This window comes from Cupressus sempervirens, chromosome 8 (genome assembly GCF_028749045.1).
Source record: "Cupressus sempervirens isolate cs-2001-9-10 chromosome 8, ASM2874904v1, whole genome shotgun sequence".
NCBI lineage: Eukaryota > Viridiplantae > Streptophyta > Pinopsida > Cupressales > Cupressaceae > Cupressus > Cupressus sempervirens.
This window is the reverse complement of record NC_143125.1, coordinates 410435948-410456813: the sequence shown is the minus strand read 5'-3', so window position 1 is coordinate 410456813 and position 20866 is coordinate 410435948. Positions and strand designations below refer to the sequence as shown.

The following is a 20866-nucleotide window of genomic DNA, read 5'->3' as shown; positions in this document are numbered from 1 at the left end:
AATTAAATAACTTTTCAACCTCTTATCTCAATATCAACTTAGTAGGAGTAAATAAAAGCACCAAATGGATAAACACATCTACAAGATAATGCAATATTGACATAGAGATTTGGTCTCATGGAAACCTAACTTGGTTACCTACTAAGGGATGAAGATTATTTGTGTTTCCTATTATGGGACAAGATAATTATGCATTCAAGGCTAGAGTTTTAGCTAGGATGTACCATACTCTGCTCCTTAATAAGTCTACTAGTGTTGTCTTTAAGTATTTATGCCATCATTTGATTGGTCGAGTAGTTCAAAATTTGACACCTCTCCCTGCAAGAGGTGCTCATGATAATGCCTCTTTATGAGACCTCTTTTAACATGTCTCTTGTATTGGTGGGAACTATGGAATCATTGCAACTCTATATGTGGTGGATCACGATAGTGTCATGTTTTGCATGGGTTGTTGGGCCTTGTTGATCACTCCTTGTAGTTGTTTTTTGGACCCTTCCCTCATGGTAGTGTCTCACTCCTTTTGTGTATGGCTACGGTGGGTTACACTGTGGGCTATTCTTGGTGTGCATCCTGTGAAATACAACTTGTTTTTGTTGGGACATATCCTTTGTGGTCCATGGTTTCTTCTTTTCAATCAACCTCAAAATGCCAATTTAATATGGAAAACAATGAGTGCAAGAGTGTATTGCTAAACTTCAACAAACAAATGGATGATATTAAGAGGGAGAAAGAGATCAAATTGGAGTGGGTGGAGCTAGATTATTAGGCTTATCTACATGACTAAGAGTTGGAGGCAGAAAAAAGGAAGTATGTGGATCCTATATTAAAACAAGAAGTCCACCCAGTTCATACCTTTCCAAATCCATTTTTTTGAAAAAGAGGCTCCTATGTTGAACACGATATGTTTCATTCAAGATGAACCTATAGTTGAGCAAGTTCAACTTATAGTACCTAAAAAACAACCAAACTAATTGATATTATTTGAAAGGCATTTGCCAAAACTAATAATATTATGAAACAAAAAAAAACTTACAATGTTTAATCATTTCGAGGTCATATAAACTTAATAATCAGTACAAGATGGTCAACATTCATATTCTTTGGTTTGTACCCTTCAATACATTATTTGACCTATATTTTATCATCACTTCTTTTTGGTGAAAGTGCCAATTAGTTATAATTAAAAATTTTGTTATGTGAATTTCTTTTTGATATGCACCAAATTTATAGTCTAGTACATTGGTTTTTTCTTTTGTATGCATTGAAAACACAACTAAACTATTTTAACTAGTTTAATCTTATCAACATTCAACTATATTTTTAATCTTATCAACAATCAACTATATAGATTAAAAATAATTACAATTAGTTAATTAAATTTATTTCATAATGAATTCAATTTAATTTGTGGTGAAGTTTATTCCTACTTAGAAGTATTCAAACACTTGATTATTTGAGGACCAATTCTTGTAAAAGAATAGTATAAATAATAATAATAATAAAAATATTAAATGTGGAGAAGACTAAAGATTATCTACAAGACATTGAAGGAGATGACTAACACATATACAATAAAATAGAAGGAAGAAAAGGTCGACGAAAATAGTCTAGTCACCAAACTCCAGTGTTAGACTCAAACTACCCTTAAAAACAGAAAACGAAGACGAGACCGAAAATAGGTACGCAACAAGAGAACCGACTGTTAAAACGGACATTTGAACGAATAAGATTTCCAAAGCAGACAATGGAGGTTGCTGCGTAGGATAAGGGGAGGGCAATTTATGGAAAAGCTTAGTGTACGCGGGTTTAGGAGTGGGTGAAGCTCGAGGGTCCCACAGGCCACGCTCCATCCTGGAAGCTTTCAATGATCTCCCATTTCCATTCACCTTTTGTGCCGGCCTGTTTCTGAATTCTGATTTGCAATGTCTTTGTTGAGGAAGCTCATGAATCTGAGGAGGGAGGACATGAGGACCAAAACGGATTCATTCTATCAAATTCGCCCCGATTGCGACGACGTTCCCAAAACTCGCTTCTCGCCTAAGGTGAGGTTTTTACTTCTCCAATTCTTAGCAAGGGCTATTTGATTGATTGATTGATTAAGCAGTCTCTCTGGCCCGCTCTCATGAATCGTTTAATTGGGCTGCATTGCTCTGTAAATTGTAAGATCACTACCATTGAATAGACATTTGCCTAAATCTTCCATGGTGGATCACAACCATCAATGTGATCGGAAATGTTAATGTTAAAAATCTCTTTGCCGTTTTATTCAAAAACTGTTCAAATACTATCAAAGATATATGATTAGTGCGCAGAGGCAATCGGGTACATTGTTTTTAAGGGGAGCAACAATATATGGCAACTAAAGGCTTAAGATTTCAGCAACGACAGCTAATGGCTCGAGCGAAATTATGAATTTAGGCACCACAATCTAAGAGAAGCTAAACCCTCGTGATCTTGTCAAACTAATAGATGGGATGGAGGAGGAGAGTCAAATGGACTTTACGTGTTCATACTTCAAATCATCAATATTTGACCCGGCTCTGGGCTGATCCCGCATCTATTCCCTCGTATACAAATGGAAAATTCTACAGAACTCGACGGTGAAAATGCTATTACTTGAACGCTATAAGTGTAATATGCGTTAAGGAGTCTATTGTCTTGTAAGAACACCGATGTGAGTCAAATGATAGTATTAGAAATAGAACATCTGACTCCGACTTTTGTTAGTGTGTTAGCTATCCATGAAAGGAACGGTTCGTTCGCGGAATCACTCAACTAGTTATGTTTTGTTTTAAATAATTTCCTTCTGGGATCTGTAAGTTAATTCAATGCAATAAAAATGTTTCTTTTATCTTTTCCTTCTTCTCCATGATTTGATATTAGAGCCAGAAAGAAACGAATATCTGGATTCAAATCCTAATGGCAGTGGATCTGGACATTAGACATCCGGTGCATGGGTGTCCGGAACTCACGACTTACATACATTGCTGTTGCTTTTACTGCTCTGCTTTATTAATACTGTAATAAAGCAAACTTTGGCGATGACAGAAATTTTGATGAGATGATAGACAGGAAGGTCCATCGAAGGTGAAGAGCACAAAAGCTCTATTGTCATATTGTCGCAGAAGAAGCACCGCTATTTGGTTGATGTCTCGCCAAAAATACGTGCTCTATCAACGGTCTTGATTACAATCACTTGGAATCTGGGAACATTTTATCAACTTGAAAGGATTGCTAGCCAAAAAGTATTGTTGTTATCAGTCCCGCCCTTTTGCTCTGATTTACCTGAAAATGATGCTGCAATTCAACTATCAGCAGCTGCTGGAAATATTGTAGGATGCAGCGATGAAGCACATATGTACGAATTTTGAAGCATTGTGGGGCACTGCAGACAAGGATCGTGCACAGTGTAAATTGTTTGTGAGGGGGTCATGAGGAAATCCATCAAGTTCTGGCTGGTGTTGGTTCGGTAGAGATTCAAACCCATCAAACTGTTAGTTTTATAGGATCACTGATAGAAATAATAACAGATTTTTTCAAACTTTTACTTACTTATCTTGAATGTGACAGGTAGATACCTTCGAATCTGTTTCTGATATGCTGTGTGTGGAATGCCGATTGCTGACAGGAATGTATTTTGTAATTTGCAATGTCTCTTTATTAATCCTGGGACTGCAAGTATGTTATGTCTTTCATATTGCCTTGTCCACCAACGAGAACAGTTATATATATAATTGTGAAGAGTTGTGACCCCGTAGGGGCATGACTCTACGTGACCAAAGGTCATGTAGGGTCATGACCCTACGTGGTCATGAACCAATGTTTAGTTAATCGTAAACATACAATGATTTAATCATACCCGAGGATATGTTCGATAATGATCTTAATACTTATCAAAGGCAATACAAGTAAGACCTGATCCCTGATCAGAGACAATGGATAATTCTGAAAGTAATCCAATGCAGTCGAAATGACAGATGTGAATCGCTAACAGCAGTAATGTGCTTGATCTGAACCATACCTGTCTAAACTATATATATATATATATATATTTTCAAATGATCAATATATATATATATATATATATATATATATATATATTCAAATGATCAATATTATTCGACTAAAGCTTAACTTTCAACACTCCCTCTTTAGCCAGAGAGAAGTAATAAAGAATCCAGATATTAGAATATGCACACAGAATACATTATTTGACATTACCACTCTAAGAAATAGAGACTCGTCAAATAACATAAATCACAAAGGTATCAACACTATCATAACATGAATTATGATCTCTAATTGTCCGAAACAATATCTAGAGTAATCATAATGAATTTGTTATTCATGACTTCCGAAATATCCGAACCAACAATCATAATAACAAACCTATCATTTGTAAGATCGTCACCTTACAAAGATTACCTTCTGAATATATATGTCCATGAAAGATCGTCACCTTTCATTACATATCTGAAGCAACAATCATAGAAGCATAAACACATATAAATTGAAATTGAATTCAATGTTCAAAATTATAATTTAATCATACCAAGTTTTTCTCTGAAGTATACCAACTTCACTTTAGCAAGAGCCTTGGTAAAAATATCAGCTGTCTGTTCATTAGTACTGATGTACTCAAGTTTAATGATATCTTGATCTACCATATCTCTGATGTAGTGATAGGGAATTTCAATATGCTTTGATTGATTGTGAAACACTGGATTAGCTGATAGTTTAATACAACTCTGGTTATCACAATGAATGATGGTAGGCTTCAAGGCTTCTCTAAATAGATCGAATAAGAGCTTTCGTAGCCATAATGCTTCTCTGGCTCCAAAGGAAGTAGCAATGTATTTTGTGTCTGTAGAGCTTAGTATGACTGAGGATTGTTTCTAAACTAGGAAGTCATCCCAGACCCAAGACGTAAGCAACATCCTGAAGTACTCTTACCCTTAGTAGAACTGCTTGCCCAATCTAAATCTGAAAAACCATGAAGATTTATCTCAACTTGATCATATCTGATTCCCATGCCAATAGTTCCTCTTAGATATCTTAGGATATGTTTAACTACCATCAAGTGAATCTTCTTCGGAGTAACCATGAATTGACCCAAGGTGTTAGTAGCATAGCATATGTTAGGACGCGTATTCATTAAATACATCAACGAGCTAATGATCTATTTGTGGAGAGTAGGATCAACAGGTTCAGATTTACCCATGCCATCCTTTAGTTTATGTAGATTAAGTTCCATAGGAGTAGAAGCTGGTCGACAGTCCATCATTCCAAACTTAGTTAGAATATCAATAGTATTTTTCCCTTGGTTTAAAAAGATGTAGTTTCCTTTTTGCCAAACTTCCAGTCTTAGGAAGTAGTGAAGAAGTCCTAAGTCTTTCATGTCAAATTTAGTTGTCAATTCTTGTTTGCATTTGCTTATTAGATGTTCTTCACTTGTAATTATTAAGTCATCAACATATAACACTAGAATAATCATGTCGTTTCCATCTATTTTGAAATATAGATTAAGGTCAGCTTCATTTTTAGAATACCCCATCTTTGTAAGATAACTGTCTATTCTTTCATACCAAGCTCTTGGAGCTTGTTTGAGCCCATATAGTGCTTTCTTTAACTTGCATACATGAGTTTCTTGTTGTGAGTAATAAACCCTCCAGGTTGCTCAATGTACACTTCTTCAATTTCACCATTTAGAAAAGCTGTCTTAACACCATTTGACGGACTTTCCATCCTTTAGATGCTGCAATGGCCAAGATGGTTCTAACTGATGTATACCTAGCAACTGGAGCAAAAGTTTCTTCCTAATCGATACCTTCCTTTTGTGAGAAACCTCGTGCTGCAAATCTAGCTTTGTATTTCTCAATGCTGCCGTCAGGTGCATGCTTGATTTTGTACAGCCATTTGGAAGAAACTATTGATTTGTTTTTAGGTCTAAGTACAACATCCCATACATCATTTTCAAAAATTGAATTTTATTATTCAATCATAGCTTTCTTCAAAGGTTGACTTGATAAGGCTTCTTTAGTGTTAGAAGGTTCTGATTTGATAAGTTTTGTTACTAATGCAACGTAACAAGTCTGAGTTCTTGGTTTCTTGCTTTCTTTTAATACTTCATTAGGTTCAACATGATTTTCTTCTATGAATTTTTTGGCCCAAAGTGGTCTCTTTTTATTGTTGTTATTTTCAACATCATTAGAAGTAGGTATAGAAGATGAAGTGTCATTCCCCCTCTCATTCTCTATCGGATGATCTTCATTTGTCTCAGTGATATGTTCTGTGAATATCTCATCATTATTTTTAGAAAGGTTGAAGGCAACATCTTCTTCAAATTTAACATCTCTGCTGATTTCCATAGTTCTTTGACTTGGGATATAGACCCTGTAGCCTTTTGAGTTTTCATTATACCCGATGAGAATTCCTTTCTTTTTGAATGGTTCTAACTTTGTTCTCTTTTCTTTAAGAATGTGTACATAGACTGGACACCCAAATATTCTTAGGTGACTTAGATCTGGTTTGATGCCTATAAATACTTCTTCTGGAGTGGTATTGTCTAAGACTGAGTGTGGGTATCAATTTTGAATGTAAACAATAGTGTTAGATGCTTCAACCCAGAACGAAGTATGAAGGTTTTGATCATGCATCATAGCTTTAGCTGATTCAACAATTGATCTATTCTTGTGTTCTACAACTCCATTCTGTTGAGGATTATAAGGTATAGAAAACTCCCTCTTAATCCCCAATAGTAATGCATAAATCTTTAAAAATTTCAGAGATATACTCTCCTCCATTATCTCATCTTAAAGATTTGATTTTCTTTCCTGATTGATTTTCTATTAGAGCTTTGAATTCTTTGAACTTTGAGAGTACTTCACTAGATTCCTTTTGTTTTAGGAAATAGATCCAAGTTCTTCTAGAATAATCATCAATAAAGTTTACATAATAGAGGCACCCATTTAGAGAGGGTACAGATATGGGACCGCATAGGTCAGATTGAATGAGTTCAAGAATTGCATTAGATTTATGAACACTTTTGGGAAAGGTTTTCTTGATATTTTTACTTGGGGCACAGCGTTTGCAGACACCTAAGTGATCTGTTTTAGATTAGGTAATCCTTTGACAATTTTACCTGTAGTTGATAATGCTTGGAAATGTAGGTGACCTAGTCTCCTATGCCATATTTTTGTGGACTCTGAAATTTCATGACTTTGTGCAAAGTTTTGTTGATTATAGAGTTTATATAAACTCCCATCTCTAACACCAATAGTGATAGCTTTCTTGATGTTAATATTTTTAGGCCAAGATAGAACTCTGTCTTCTTGAAAGGCAATTTTGAATCCTTGATTAAAAAGGTGAGATATAAAAACTAGATTTCTTTTAATTCCAGGTATATATAAAACATTGTTGAGTTGAAGAGTAATGTGAGAATCTAGTTGAATAGAGCAAGACCCAATACCTTTAATTGGATGTGTAAAGTTATCCCCGACGATTAGCTCTTCTGAGTGGCATTCTGAAAAGTTTATGATTTTGTCTCTAAAACCTGTTATGTGTCGAGATGCTCCACTATCTATAATCCAGGTGTTTTTGTTTGAGTTTAATTCACTGGAGAGTGCTAGATAAAATGCACAATTTTCTTCTACTTCCTCCATTTCTTCTTCTATTTCTACTAGAGTAGCTGAATTCTTTTACGTTTAGGGTAGACATTATGAGAGTGACCAATTTTTTTGCATTTAAAACATCTCACTTTTGACCAATCTCTTTTCTTATAAGGTTTGTTGGATTCTCTCTTATTTTGATTGAATTTTCCTTTCCTATTGAAACTTGCTTGAAGTGCATGAATGTCTCCCTCTTGAATTAGGCTTATCCGCCTTGAGACTAATCTTGATTCCTCTTGAGTGCATTCATTCTTGAGTAATTCAAATTTTGGAAGTTCAGGTCGAGAGCTTAGTCTTTGAATAAAAGTTTCCCAAGATAGAGGAAGTCCCCTTAGGGCAATCATGGTAAGTTCTTTATCATCAACTTGACTTCCAATTGTGGCAAGCTGATCTTTTAGTTCAGAGATTCTTAGAAAATAGGAAGTAATAGTTTCCCCACTATTCATTTTTATGTATAATAATTTCCGTTTTAATGTTAGCAATCTACTAATATTATTAATTTCAAATGTATTCTTGATAGTGGAGAACATTTCAAATGCTGTAGAAAGGCTAGAAATAGACGAGAGAATATGATCTTTAACAAAGTCTATAATTATTTTCATGGCTTTATTGTTGTGCCTTTTCCACGTTGTTTTGTCTAGATCATTTTCTGGAATAGTTTTATTCGTTTCTACATATTCTTCTAATTCCATTTCTCTTAGGATTATCATGACACAAATCTTCGATGAAGAAAATTTTGAAGTCCCTTCCAATTTATCCTCCAATCTTACGTGGTTAACAATTTTTTTTGAAGAATTTAAAAAAATGGTAGTCTGAATAAAACATATATTTATATAAGTTCTGAATAAAATTTCTTATCAGTATGGCTTTGATACCATGTTAATTTTATAGGATCACTGATAGAAATAATAACAGATTATTTCAGACTTTTACTTACTTTAGTATCTTGAATGTGACAAGTAGATACCTTTGAATCTGTTTTTGATATGCTGTGTCTGGAATGCCAAATGCTGATAGGAATGTATTTTGTAATCTGCGATGTCTCTTTATTAATCTTGGGACTGCAAGTATGTTATGTCTTTCATATTGTCTTGTCCACCGATGAGAATAGTTATATATATAATTGTGAAGAGTTGTGACCCCGTACGGACATGACTCTACGTGACCAAAGGTCACATAGGGTCATGACCCTACATGGTCATAAACATACAATGATTTAATCATACTTGAGGATATGTCCGATAATGATCTTAATACTTATCGAAGGCAATACAAGTATGACCCAATCCCTGATCGGAGATAATGGATAATTTTGAAAGTAATCCAATGCAGTCGAAATGACAAAACCCAGTGTGAATTGGTAACAATAGTAATATGCTTGATCTGAACCATATCTGTCTAAACTATATGTATACATATTTGTACATATATACATATGCATATTGTAATCACCTAAAAATAGTCATCTAGACTATTAGCCCCCTTTTTAGCATTTTGGCTAAATTAATTTAATCATTTATCTAGACCAAATTGCTAATAATCAATTTATTTGATTATAACCTACAGTTTGAGTATGCTATCCTAAGTTCATTATTTGATTAAAAGAACATGTCCCCTTTTAATTAAATAAAAGACCCCATTCTTCTAACCCACTTAAAGTGCACACATAAAGTCCTTTTCCTATTTTGCAATCAAAAGAAAAGGCTTTGTGACTTTTGTCTTATATGACAAGTTAACTTATATTCTATTGGTTGACTTGTGTGTGCACATGGATCACTCCTCTTTTCAAATTCCACTGTTGATCATCCACCATCTTCATCTTGATCTCTACCGTCCATACATCTTTAAAAGGGAGAGAGCTTTCCCCCTCAATCCATCTTTTGAATATTGTTATGCTGCAGGTTTTTTAACAGGTTTCTTTGGAGCTTTGTGGAGAACTTCTCATTTCTTGTCTCATTCTCTCATTTCCATCATATTAGCATAAGATCATATGACATTCTTAGCATAGTTGCATGTTAGTTTAGCTTTGATTCTTGCAATAATCTCACATAGTTTAAATAATGGTATTGTAACACTCTCATTCACATTCTAGCATAGCTGCATTTTGCATTATCATCTTAGCTTAGTTTCCATACTTGCATTGCATTCTTGAGGGATTCCTTGAAGATATTTGCACTCTTGCTCTTGTCTCAAAGAACCTCCCGTTGCATGGTTTACTAGCAAGAAGTACATTTCTAAGGCTTGATTGAGAGCCTTCATGCTTGAAAACTAACTTCTTGCACTCCGTGGATAGGGAGCTCTAAGCCGACATCCAAGCATTCCAACTCATGGAATCGTTTGGATAGAATGGTTTAGAATGGGACACTTTCAAGTGTACACATATTATCATATGTATGTGTGTGTGTGTGTGTGTGTGTAAGACAAATAACATATTCAGACGATCAATATTATTCTACTGAAGCTAAACTTTCAACACGAACATCTATTGCTCTATTATATAAAACTCAGGTGAAACTCAAAATAAAACAGACCTGAAAGAATGTATCAGTTCATGTTCTTATTCGTACAACTACATTTGGTTTTGGCATTTCTGCACAAAACAAATGCCCCAGTGTTGGTCAATTATGGAATTGGAGAAAGTATACCATCAGTAGCTCTAGCTCGCCCTTTTACCCCACCACACAAAAAGGAGGAGTCTGAAAGCTATTATTTCTTGTCTCATTTTACCACTTAACGAGCTGAAAAAGAGATTTCTGGCTAGTTTTCTGCACAAGGCCACTCTTTTGGGATAGAAAAAATTTGGAGGCAGAATGCAGTTTTTTTTTTTAACCTCATATTTTTGAAGTAATAGATTCTTTTAAAGCAAACTATGAGCATGAAATAGGTAAAAGAGGTCATAGGCCAATTTAAAACAATTGGAGTGTATCAAATATTGAGATAACACTGAAAAATCTGAACATAGTAACCTGACAATAGAAAGAAAGAAACCTGACAACTAGCTCAGTTGATGCCCAAAATTGACTTATTAAAAAATATTGGAGAACTCAACCAAAACCACTCCAGGAAAGGGTGTTCTGTACATAATAACCACCAGAACTCAAATAGACATCTGATACTGCCAAGTGCCAACCTTCTAGGTAAACTATCTTCAAAAGTTCCCTAACCCTAACTCATTAGCCTGCAAGAACTGATTAAGGAAGCCAATGATCTACCATAGTGTTTGATTAGGAAGGGGACATTATGATTAAACTATGCTTCCATTTTATATGAACTTCTAAGATGTGTAACCAATGGATATGCAACCAATGAAACTCCCTTGGCTGAGGGCAATGGGTAGTCGGATCTCAACCATGTTGATATAATAATAGCTTATATAAAAGATATGACAGAAATGGATGGAAGGAGAAGTCTGAGTTGAAGGAATTGATTAGACTATTGAGGATCTCTATCAGATGCTTTGTTCCCCACATCTATGATGTTCCTTAACCCTAACGCTTCTTTACTGTTGCTAGGTGTGAAAGATTCCATGGCAACATCATCATATGGCAGAACAATGGAGTCTTAGATTGGAAAGTTATTACTAACAGCAGTGAAGTCATTTGATGATTCAATGTAGCCATGTAGTAAGTTTGAGACTCAAATGGAGATGATCAATTAATCAACAAAAGAGATGGAGGAAGAACACAAAGAATAGGTAAAATATGTTCTTCAGGTAAAAAATTGGCTGTAGCTAATTTTAAATTTTAAATATCTGGCATTTTTCCCACTCACCAAGAAAACTAATCTTTTGACCGGCATGAATACCACAAGGCTCTTTGTAGATATCACATGGGTTGCTATTATTTCTTTAAGCAGATGGTTGATAAATTGGATGAGTTGAAACATGAAATAATTCATTTCTAGATCCTATATCTTGTTCTCTAAGGCACAAAAAGGCAACATGGGGGAGAAAGATGAGCTAGAAAGGGAACTCACAAAGTATGTGAAGGAAGACTAAGCAAAGGAAGACCTGACAACTCTAGAGATCTTAGTGAGGAAAAAGTAGGGGAACTGATTGTATAAACGAAAATCATTGAGTTTGAACTTTGAAGTGTGGGGAAAAAGAAACATGAGAAGTTGATTGTTGACAATGATAAAGTGTTGAGTGCTCAGGAGTCATGGCTTCAAGGCATTTCATTACCTGATCCAAATGAATTGGAAACTCTCATCTGAGTGTTGAAAGAGTACATAAACAAGAAAGCAAGTGATCAATAGGAGTTCATTGTGCCAATTGAGGAACCGACATAATTCTCAGTGAAGTGATTACAATTTTGGAAGGTGTATAATTGTTGATTTTAGAATTGGTCAAAAAATAGAATCACTTTATTTAAAAAAAAGTTGTTTAGATATTTCTACATGAAATTATCTTTTATTTTAGCTGAAATTATTTTTGGAGAATAAGTGTTATCTAATGGATGAACTTCATCCAATTTCTAAAAAAGATTTCATGCAATTTTTACTCTTAAAGCAAATTTATTTTTAGAACACATGAAGTATCATTGATAGTGGTCTTTAAAATCTTATATGCATGTATAGTATTTTTTAGACAAACTAACAAGTTGTTTGGTATGTGATGTTCGCTTTTCAGAACTAGGATTGAGTAATAAATAATAATAATAAAATTAAAATATAGAAGAAGAAGAAAATTTAAATAAAAAACTACATAGTAAAATTAATACATAACATAATTAAATCAGGTAAGTTACTGAAGGTTCAAAAGGTATGAAATGAAAAGTTGTAACTCTCTCAAATACGAGATATAAAAAGGGAGCAAATAACTTTATTTGAAAGGTTAATAGAGGAAGGAAGAGAAAAGGGAAGGTTTGGAGCAAGGAAGAATTAATAGAAGAGAGAAGAAATGAGAAGAAAATAAGGAAGCAATTCCTTCAAAGTGCAAAAGGTATGAAGGGTTGTGACCCTTCAAAAAGGTGGTAATTATGAAAGTTTGTGACTCTTTCAAAGAGGGACAATTCTAAAGGCTTGTGACTCATCCAAAGGGTGGTAATTGTGGAAGGTTGTGACCTTTGCAAAGGGCAACCATGACGGAGAGGTGTGATTCTCCCTCATATTGGAAGCTATAAAGGGGAGAATGTTTCATTTGAGGAGGATATCTAAGGGAGAACAATTTGGAGAATAATATACGGTTCTTCAAGGCAACAATGAAAAGTGGTGATTCAGTTCTAATGAAAGTTTGTGACCCTTTCACCAATAAAGTATATATGAGATTTTATTCCAAGCTAAAAAAGGAGCAACAATAAGAGAATATTATTCAGATTTTGAGAGTAAATTGGGTAGAAGAATTCCATTTGATAAAGGATATCAATTTAAGAGATCAACTTGGTATGAGAAATTGAACTTAAGATATTTATATAGCTTATCTTATTTTATTTGAGTGAAAATTACATCTCTAAGTACATTCTCATTCTTAAACTCTCTCATCCTGATGATGGATCATGGAGAATGATCCAAAGTATTGATGCTAAAAACTAACACACAATCTAGAAGCATGCTAGTTACATTTTTGCTTCTATTTCATTTTGGATTTGTGAATTAGGGCAAAGTATGCAATGTCCCCTTTCTAGCACATGTTGATGAGCTTTTCATTAGCCTATTTTTCCGTGGTCCTATAGGCTAATCAGTAGATTTAAGTGACTTTGAGGTCATTTAGCCTAGGTAGTTTCATTGCAGTTCAATCTGAGGTGTCAAATGCAGTTTTGGCATACTTACCATTTATCGTAAGTCATTTAGGTAGGGTGAGGATCTTTCATGATAGTGTCATGTCGATGGTTAATGGTTATTATTGACAGGAGATTTTAATATTATTTATATTATTCATTTATACATTGATAAAGTTAAGATTATAAAGTAAAATATAAATATTTAACTTTATTGTGTTGGACTATTGTCATGTGGGAATATTTAAATAATAAAGCCCCCCTTATATAATAACACATTGAAGACATAAAATGTAAATGGGGAGTCATGTTTATTTATCCCACATAGGTAAGATGAGATAATGAACTCTTACGAGATTATTATAAAGTTTTTCGAGGGACTCTCTCAAGCAAGCTGGAAAGTAGAAGAAATTGTTTGGGGAGTTCTTCTCAAGGGCTTAGAGGACAAAATCCCTATTTGCTTACAATCTCTATGCCGTTGAAAGACAGAATTCGGGAATTCGATTGAGCACCAAGGTAAAATCTTCTTGTATTGTTTAAGCGGCCCGTTTCTATTAAAGAAGTTTCAGACATTTAAGATGTGATTGATTATAGAAGTTGGGAGTAGAGTTGAAGGTGGAGTTTAGAGTGCAAATTGCTATTTACACCCGCACTTGCTGGCTGTACCTATCTGGTGGCTGATTTTATATTGAGCTTTTCAAATTTGAATATGTATTCATACTAACCTTCCAAAAGGCATAGTCAGTGCCATCAAATGGAGGTGCTTTTGCAGCAGAAGACCCTTCTTGTTCCATGAATACAAGTATTCCCTACCATGATCAACCTATAGCTATTAAGCCTCTACAAGGAATCCATTGCTTTGATACCTTTTGTTGGAATACTTGGACCATTTGGGGTGGGGGGGCGTGGGTTGAATCAATGGCCAATCAAATTCAATTCTAATGACATAACATAATGACACTAATCCAATCATCACTTTATAATTATCAGAAAAATAGTATCAAGACATGTCAATTCATGGAACATAAAAATCTATATCAACACAACTCATGACATGGATGTTTGGGTGGAAAACTCTAGACTGGTGAAAAACCGCTATGAAAAAGAGTTTTATTAAGCCTCACTTGGCAACACCTCACTGATAACCAGCAAGTGTCTTACTTACAACAAAGACATATACATCAAACTTTTGACTGAAGAGAATAAGCATATACAAAGGGTTACTATGTTTCAATACACTACCTCTTTACTTATCTCTGGAACATTATAAACACACCGTCATCTTGTTTGTTTTAGAAAGATGATCATATCATCAATATGTTGCTTCAAATTTTGTCTTATATTTGCAGAGAAGAAAAATTCTATCTTTTTTCAATTGTAGATATAGCAATAACAAATCATTGATCAAGGATTTTATTTGTCTGCTAAAACCATTGCTGTAAGAACAGTTACCCACCCTTACCAACAACCAAAACTTTTGTCCTTCAATTCTTCATCTTATCCAAATTGATCTCCACACACAAGGATACTGTTTTATATTTCTCTACATTCCCAATACCATTGTATCTCAAAACGGTTAACTGAGACTAGTTGATTTGTTATACACAAGACTAGTAACTACAAATAGCCGTTAGCATTGGAAAAACTAATTTTCATTCCAGAATATGTCAAAGATTGAATATCAACTGTAGACATAGTTTTAGCGAGCACTTTAATGACTAATGTCATTATCATAGGATATTATTTGTTAACTATAATTATTGTAGGTCCCTGTCGCTTACTGTTCTGTTTTTTGTTACTTTCTGTTCTGTTCCTGTTGCCATGAAGACATGATCAAACATTTATTTTGGAAATTCCTAGTCTTTAATCCCAAGCTATCTATTATGCATTGGAGCTTCAAGGGAACATGTTATTGACATATGCAATATATCTTGTCCTGCATCCAGTCTATAAACAATATATGACTTCAATTGTACTGCTCACCGAACTATAACCTAGATTGCCTCCACTGTTAAACTCTTACTGCACTTTGACAACTATGACTGACTTGGTATCAAATTATAATGCAATATTAAACAAGTTATCACTTTTCTCGATGAGAAGACATCTTTATCAGAGATCTCTACCATACAACCTCTTGAACAAAAAACGAAGTTCTAACACTCATTCTTACCATTTGATATTAATGACAAACATATGCCAACATGTTGCTGTTAGTTGTCAGGAAACAGGTTATTGTTTCATTCAACCCAATCATTTAATTGTCATGAAAAAATGTTTTCAAGTTCTCTAAGTTTATGCAATGCAGTAGTACTTTTCTTAGTCTCTGCCTTCTTCTATAACATTAAATCTAGGTTTGATGAATGCATATGATAGCTTTACTAATTCCTTCTTAAGCAAGCCATATAGATGAGGCGATGTCTCTTAAATGCATCCTTTGAAGGAAACTCTTAAACATTTTGTTTTGAGGCTTTGCGGCCGCCATATACTTGTATGTCGTGTTAAAATATCTTAACCATATATCATATGGCAAATAATATGCTTAACTTGAGAGTCACATTAATAATGATACATCTTGTTTGAAATTGATTATTTTATTAACGTGTTAATGGAATTTTAAAATGCTCCATAATTTTTTTTATCTAATTAGTCATTAGATATATTTGGATGGCAAGTAAGAAAGTAGTCTAGTTGGCAGAGAATTTGATATAATTCCTATTTCATACCATTTTCTGTGTTACACTTGCTTTAGTTGGAGCGCTTTCTTTGGCAATATATATGATCTTTTGATTGGCAAGGTATGTGGGAAGTGAGAAATTGTACTACTTGTTGCTGAACTGCTGATGGACTATGTAGGTGGGCAAAACTCTTAGTGAACGGAGGTGGCGTGCTGCATTTAGTGAAGAAGGTTATCTTGACATTGCAAAAGTCTTGAGCCGGGTTCAGCGAGGGGTAAGCTGGGTTACTTTTCTCTAGCTCGCAAAGAACTAAAGCTTTTTCTTTGTATAATTGTGACCCTCAATGTATAGATAAGTATAATTATTGGTCAATTACTGTTTTTCCAAAAAAAATGACTTTTGAATTATTGTTTCTTTAAGCTTATCATTGCTTTAAGGTCCAGCTTTGAATAGATTTAAAATTCTAAAGATACAAAGAAAGTTGGCAACACTAATGACCATGTTTGAAGTAGCTATAGAATGCACTAGTACTCAAGTATTGTATTCATCATGATCATATATACATCTTTGCATACAAGTGAAAATACGTTGTGAAGAACACGACAATGGAGATCCTTAGATCCATGTTTCAAGGTAGAGAAGTTAAATACCCAAAATCTAATTATGCACTTTAGAAATCTACAAAGTTACCCTTGTTATTGTTTCAATTTGCTCCTCCAGAACAATACAAAATTAAGTGGTAAGGATAGCCTTTCTGAAATTAGAAATTGAAAATCCCTTGTAACTAAAGCCTATACTAAACCCTAAGATTTAAAGAAACAACCTTTAGCTTTCTAAAATATGTGCAAACTATCTTTGGAGTTTTTTTTATATAATACAAACTAAGAAATTACCTTTTTTTGCTCTTGGGTATGGGTTGAAGGCTACAACCACCCTTCCACACACAAATTAGAGATTTTATTATCATTTGACTAACATGAATGACCTGATGTATGCCAACTAAATACACCCACCTTTTGTATTAAAGCAGAAACAAGAAAGAGTGTGCACACCAAAGAATTGGAATTGTAAACAAAGATGATATCCTACAACTCAAGTAACGAAAGTTGCATGCAAAGCTACAATAACCACTTCAGAGGTAGCAATTTTCACTAAGAGCTCTTTGATTTACCAAATCAATATGCACAAAACTAATCCAAAGCAAATTGTGCAGCAAGTAGACACAATCTCAATATAGGCTCAAACCTAAGTGCATGAGGAACTTATACCAGCTTTATAAACATTTGCATGTGCATGCAATAAACCAGTTGCATACTTGGCAATGCATTTAATTGATGATAAATGCAAAATAAGTGAACTAAAGCTTTTGTCCAAAACAGATTGCTTGAAATCCAAGCAATCTCTAAATACTAAAATGGTTAAAATTAATTGTGGCTTTTGAAAGTGGTTTCCAGATTTCTTCTATTGATAGTGGCTTACCTAAGATAGTAATAACTAATAATAATAGTAGCAGGATGCTTGGTCTTGTTAGTAGAATAGAGTTAAGCAAGGGAAGAGTTTTTGTACAGTTCTTATCCATACCTAGTCAGGCTGGAAGAAGGCTTCCATGGACTTCATCATAGAGATACCAAAATTGGGAGAGAAAAATGCTTTTGTGCTGATGGCGAATGTACTCATCAAACATGCCCATTTTGTGCACAATTTCATTCTTTTGTGGCTAGCGTAGTTGCAACAACATTCAAGTAGACAATCCAGAAGTTTCCGAGTACTACAAAAATTAGAGCAAGTGACTAGGACCCTAAATTTACTAATCCTTTAACGACTGATTTCTTCTCTTGTTTGGTTATTCAACTTGCTCATAGCTCCTTGTAAATGGAGGTAGCTATTTAATGTTTGGAGGATATCTTCGTTGTTTTGCATTAGGTAAACAGCAGAGTGGTACTATAACACTATTAAGATAATATCTTATACTTTCTATAATAGTCAACTACTTGTCTGTAGTCCGTCTTTTAGTCTAGATAGGAATGTTTCCTATCCCGTCTCTTTTTTCTTCAGTCCAGATAGGAATGTTTCCTATCCTGTCTCTAGTTTTGTTTCTAATTCCGTCTTCAGTCTACGTAGTTTCTAAAAAGAAACAACGTCCTTGTAATTCTTTATAAGGAACACATTTGTTCCTCTGTTAATCAATGAATCATCCGGAAATCCGTTAATCTGCCAACTCTTCTTGAATCTTGTAACATGGTATCAGAGCTATTACTGAATTTTTTCGAAAAAAATTATAATTTCTTCGTGAAATTATTTGTTTAAATTTTTTCAAAATTTTTTCTGTTGAATTTCTCTAAAACCCACTTAGGTTTTTCGGCCTAGAGATATTCCCGAACTCGGGTCTGCCTGTGTTTGTTCAGCACAGTCTAGCCCCATTCGTCCATGCACATCAATGCTTGAAGAAAAATCTACCATTTTTTATCAAGAAATCTGAAGTTTTTTCAAGCTTTTTTCAGCTAGGGCCGTTTTTTTTTGAAACCCTAATTTTTGGGGTCGAAAAAATATTTTGTTTGCAGATTCTTGATGGGTTTTTCGAGAGCTCAACTGGGTTGTTGTCCATTTTTTCTAGGTACCTCGATTTATGTGCCTCAATTTTCGAGCCATTGGATCTAGAAAACGACAGCAAATTCCTTTTGGGTTTTTCGAGCTCTCTTCTGGGTCATTCTCTGATTCTTCTGGGTCTTTCGTATTTTTGCCTCGAAGAACGTGCCTTCACAGATTTTCACAATTTTTCATTGAAAAACGTGTCATGGTATCTCTTACAAATATTCGGCTCGAACATAATTCCAAATTCAATGGTCGCAATTATGGAACCTGGAAGCAGCGCATCATCGCAATCTTCGAATATCGAAACACTGATCAACTTGTTCTGGGTGTTAGGCAGCGTCCGACTTCTCCAAGTCCTGATCAAGGCGAAGCTGCATTTTTCGCCTTCTGAATCTGTTTCTATTTTTTATGGGTTTGTTGATTTTCTCCTCAAAAATCATTTCAAGTTGTCTGTAATACGCAAGGTTGCGTGAGATTTTGGGTTTGTTGATTTTCTCCTCAAAAATCATTTCAAGTTGTCTGTAATACGCAAGGTTGTGTGAGATTCTGGGTTTTACCGTTTTTTCCACAAAAACGAAGTTTTGTAAATGCAACTTATTTTGAGTCATAGCACTCTTCTGGCAAAGCTTCTTGGTTTCAGCATTCTGTAGATCCAGGAAGGGTCTCAATTATCACAGAATGTTCCGACATCCGTACGTTGACCATTAAGGGAGGGTATTAAGATAATATCTTATACTTTCTATAATAGTCAACTACTTGTCTGTAGTCCGTCTTTTAGTCTAGATAGGAATGTTTCCTATCCTGTCTCTTTTTTCTTCAGTCCAGATAGGAATGTTTCCTATCTTGTCTCTAGTTTTGTTTCTAATTCCGTCTTCAGTCTACGTTGTTTCTTTTAGAAACAACGTCCTTGTAATTCTTTATAAGGAACACATTTGTTCCTTTGTTAATCAATGAATCATCCGGAAATCCGTTAATTTGCCAACTCTTCTTGAATCTTGTAACAAACACTTCCTTTATGCTACTTCCAAAAAGTCACCATTCATGGCATTCGATGCCCAACTATCACATCACTAGTGATAATACCACCTAGGATTATGTAATGGCATGTTTTGTGGAGTCTCAAGGAGAAGTTATAATTCACACAAAAAATAATGGAACAATAGGGCAATCAACGTAGAAATTAAAGGCTTATGATGTGGGCTGGAAATAGGAAAAAGAAAAGAAACAACAAAAAAAGTTAATGCCTTTGAAGCAAGAGTAGTTCAATGGGATTGGAACATACAACTATAACATTAATGAAATACTAGGGCAAAATGGCCCGTAGACTCAAAGCTAACACAATAAAGGGAAGGAAAGAATGAAATATTGAAATATATAAAAAATGGTAATCCTTAAATATGTACAAGAATGGATGGCTAACAAATGAGAGAAGGAGCCTTGAATGAAGTGGGTGTTGATGAAGCCGAAGGCTAGCAACTAAGGTTGGAGAAAAATACCATGAGGTGTATGTAGTATGTACATCCACATGCACTAGAAGAGCTGATGAGATTGTCATCTATCATCATGCATCATGCGAATACCTATTTAAGATCTAAAAACACTTATTGGAGAGTGTCCAAGACTAAGGGGGCTAAGGTTGACAATCCTAGGACCAAGTAAATCCCCCCTACACTATTGGTAGAGAAGAAACAACTAATGCAAGCTTGCCCCTAAGACTTGCATTATGAATGAAGAGTACTACAAGGCCCTTGATGTTAAGAGGAGGTATAACCATGAACCTTAGAATGAGACAGTGTGTTGAGGAGCCATAATAGTTGTAGATCACAAGAATGAGAAATATCTTATTAATGTATTGCACACAATGCATGAACTAGTAGTATGTAATGTCCCCATTTTTGGCAAGCTTTTGCAGATGGTCAAGTCAGTTCATTATTGCAACCCTCGTGAGCTGACATGATGATTTGGGGGGTCTCAGTGGTGGAATTCTATTTTTAGCAAGTCTGGTTTGGGTAGTTGCCGTTATTGGCAACTACAATTGGTGGTGCTTGCAGATGGTCGTCACCTACATTAGATGAGGCTTTGTTTTGTTTTTTTTTTGATCGGTAAGAGGCCGAAGCCAAGATTAATTATTATTATATGTTGTGATTAGTGTTATTATTAAGTTAGAGTAGACTCGAACCGAAGACCTCCCAAATAAGAGGCTGACAATTTTATC

At 34.7% G+C, this 20866-nt stretch overlaps 1 protein-coding gene across 1 annotated transcript in view; it reads left to right on the top strand.

Annotated features, from left to right (window-relative positions):
• Positions 1-1675: 1675 nt before the first annotated feature.
• Positions 1676-20866, top strand: part of LOC149543009 (Ypt/Rab-GAP domain of gyp1p superfamily protein) — a 175483-nt gene continuing 156292 nt past the window's right edge. The window contains exons 1-2 of the mRNA XM_089797940.1: positions 1676-2042; positions 16238-16333. Of these exons, the coding sequence (XP_089654066.1) occupies positions 1923-2042; positions 16238-16333 (216 nt within the window). The 5' untranslated portion in view covers positions 1676-1922. The remainder of the gene's footprint in view (positions 2043-16237; positions 16334-20866) is intronic.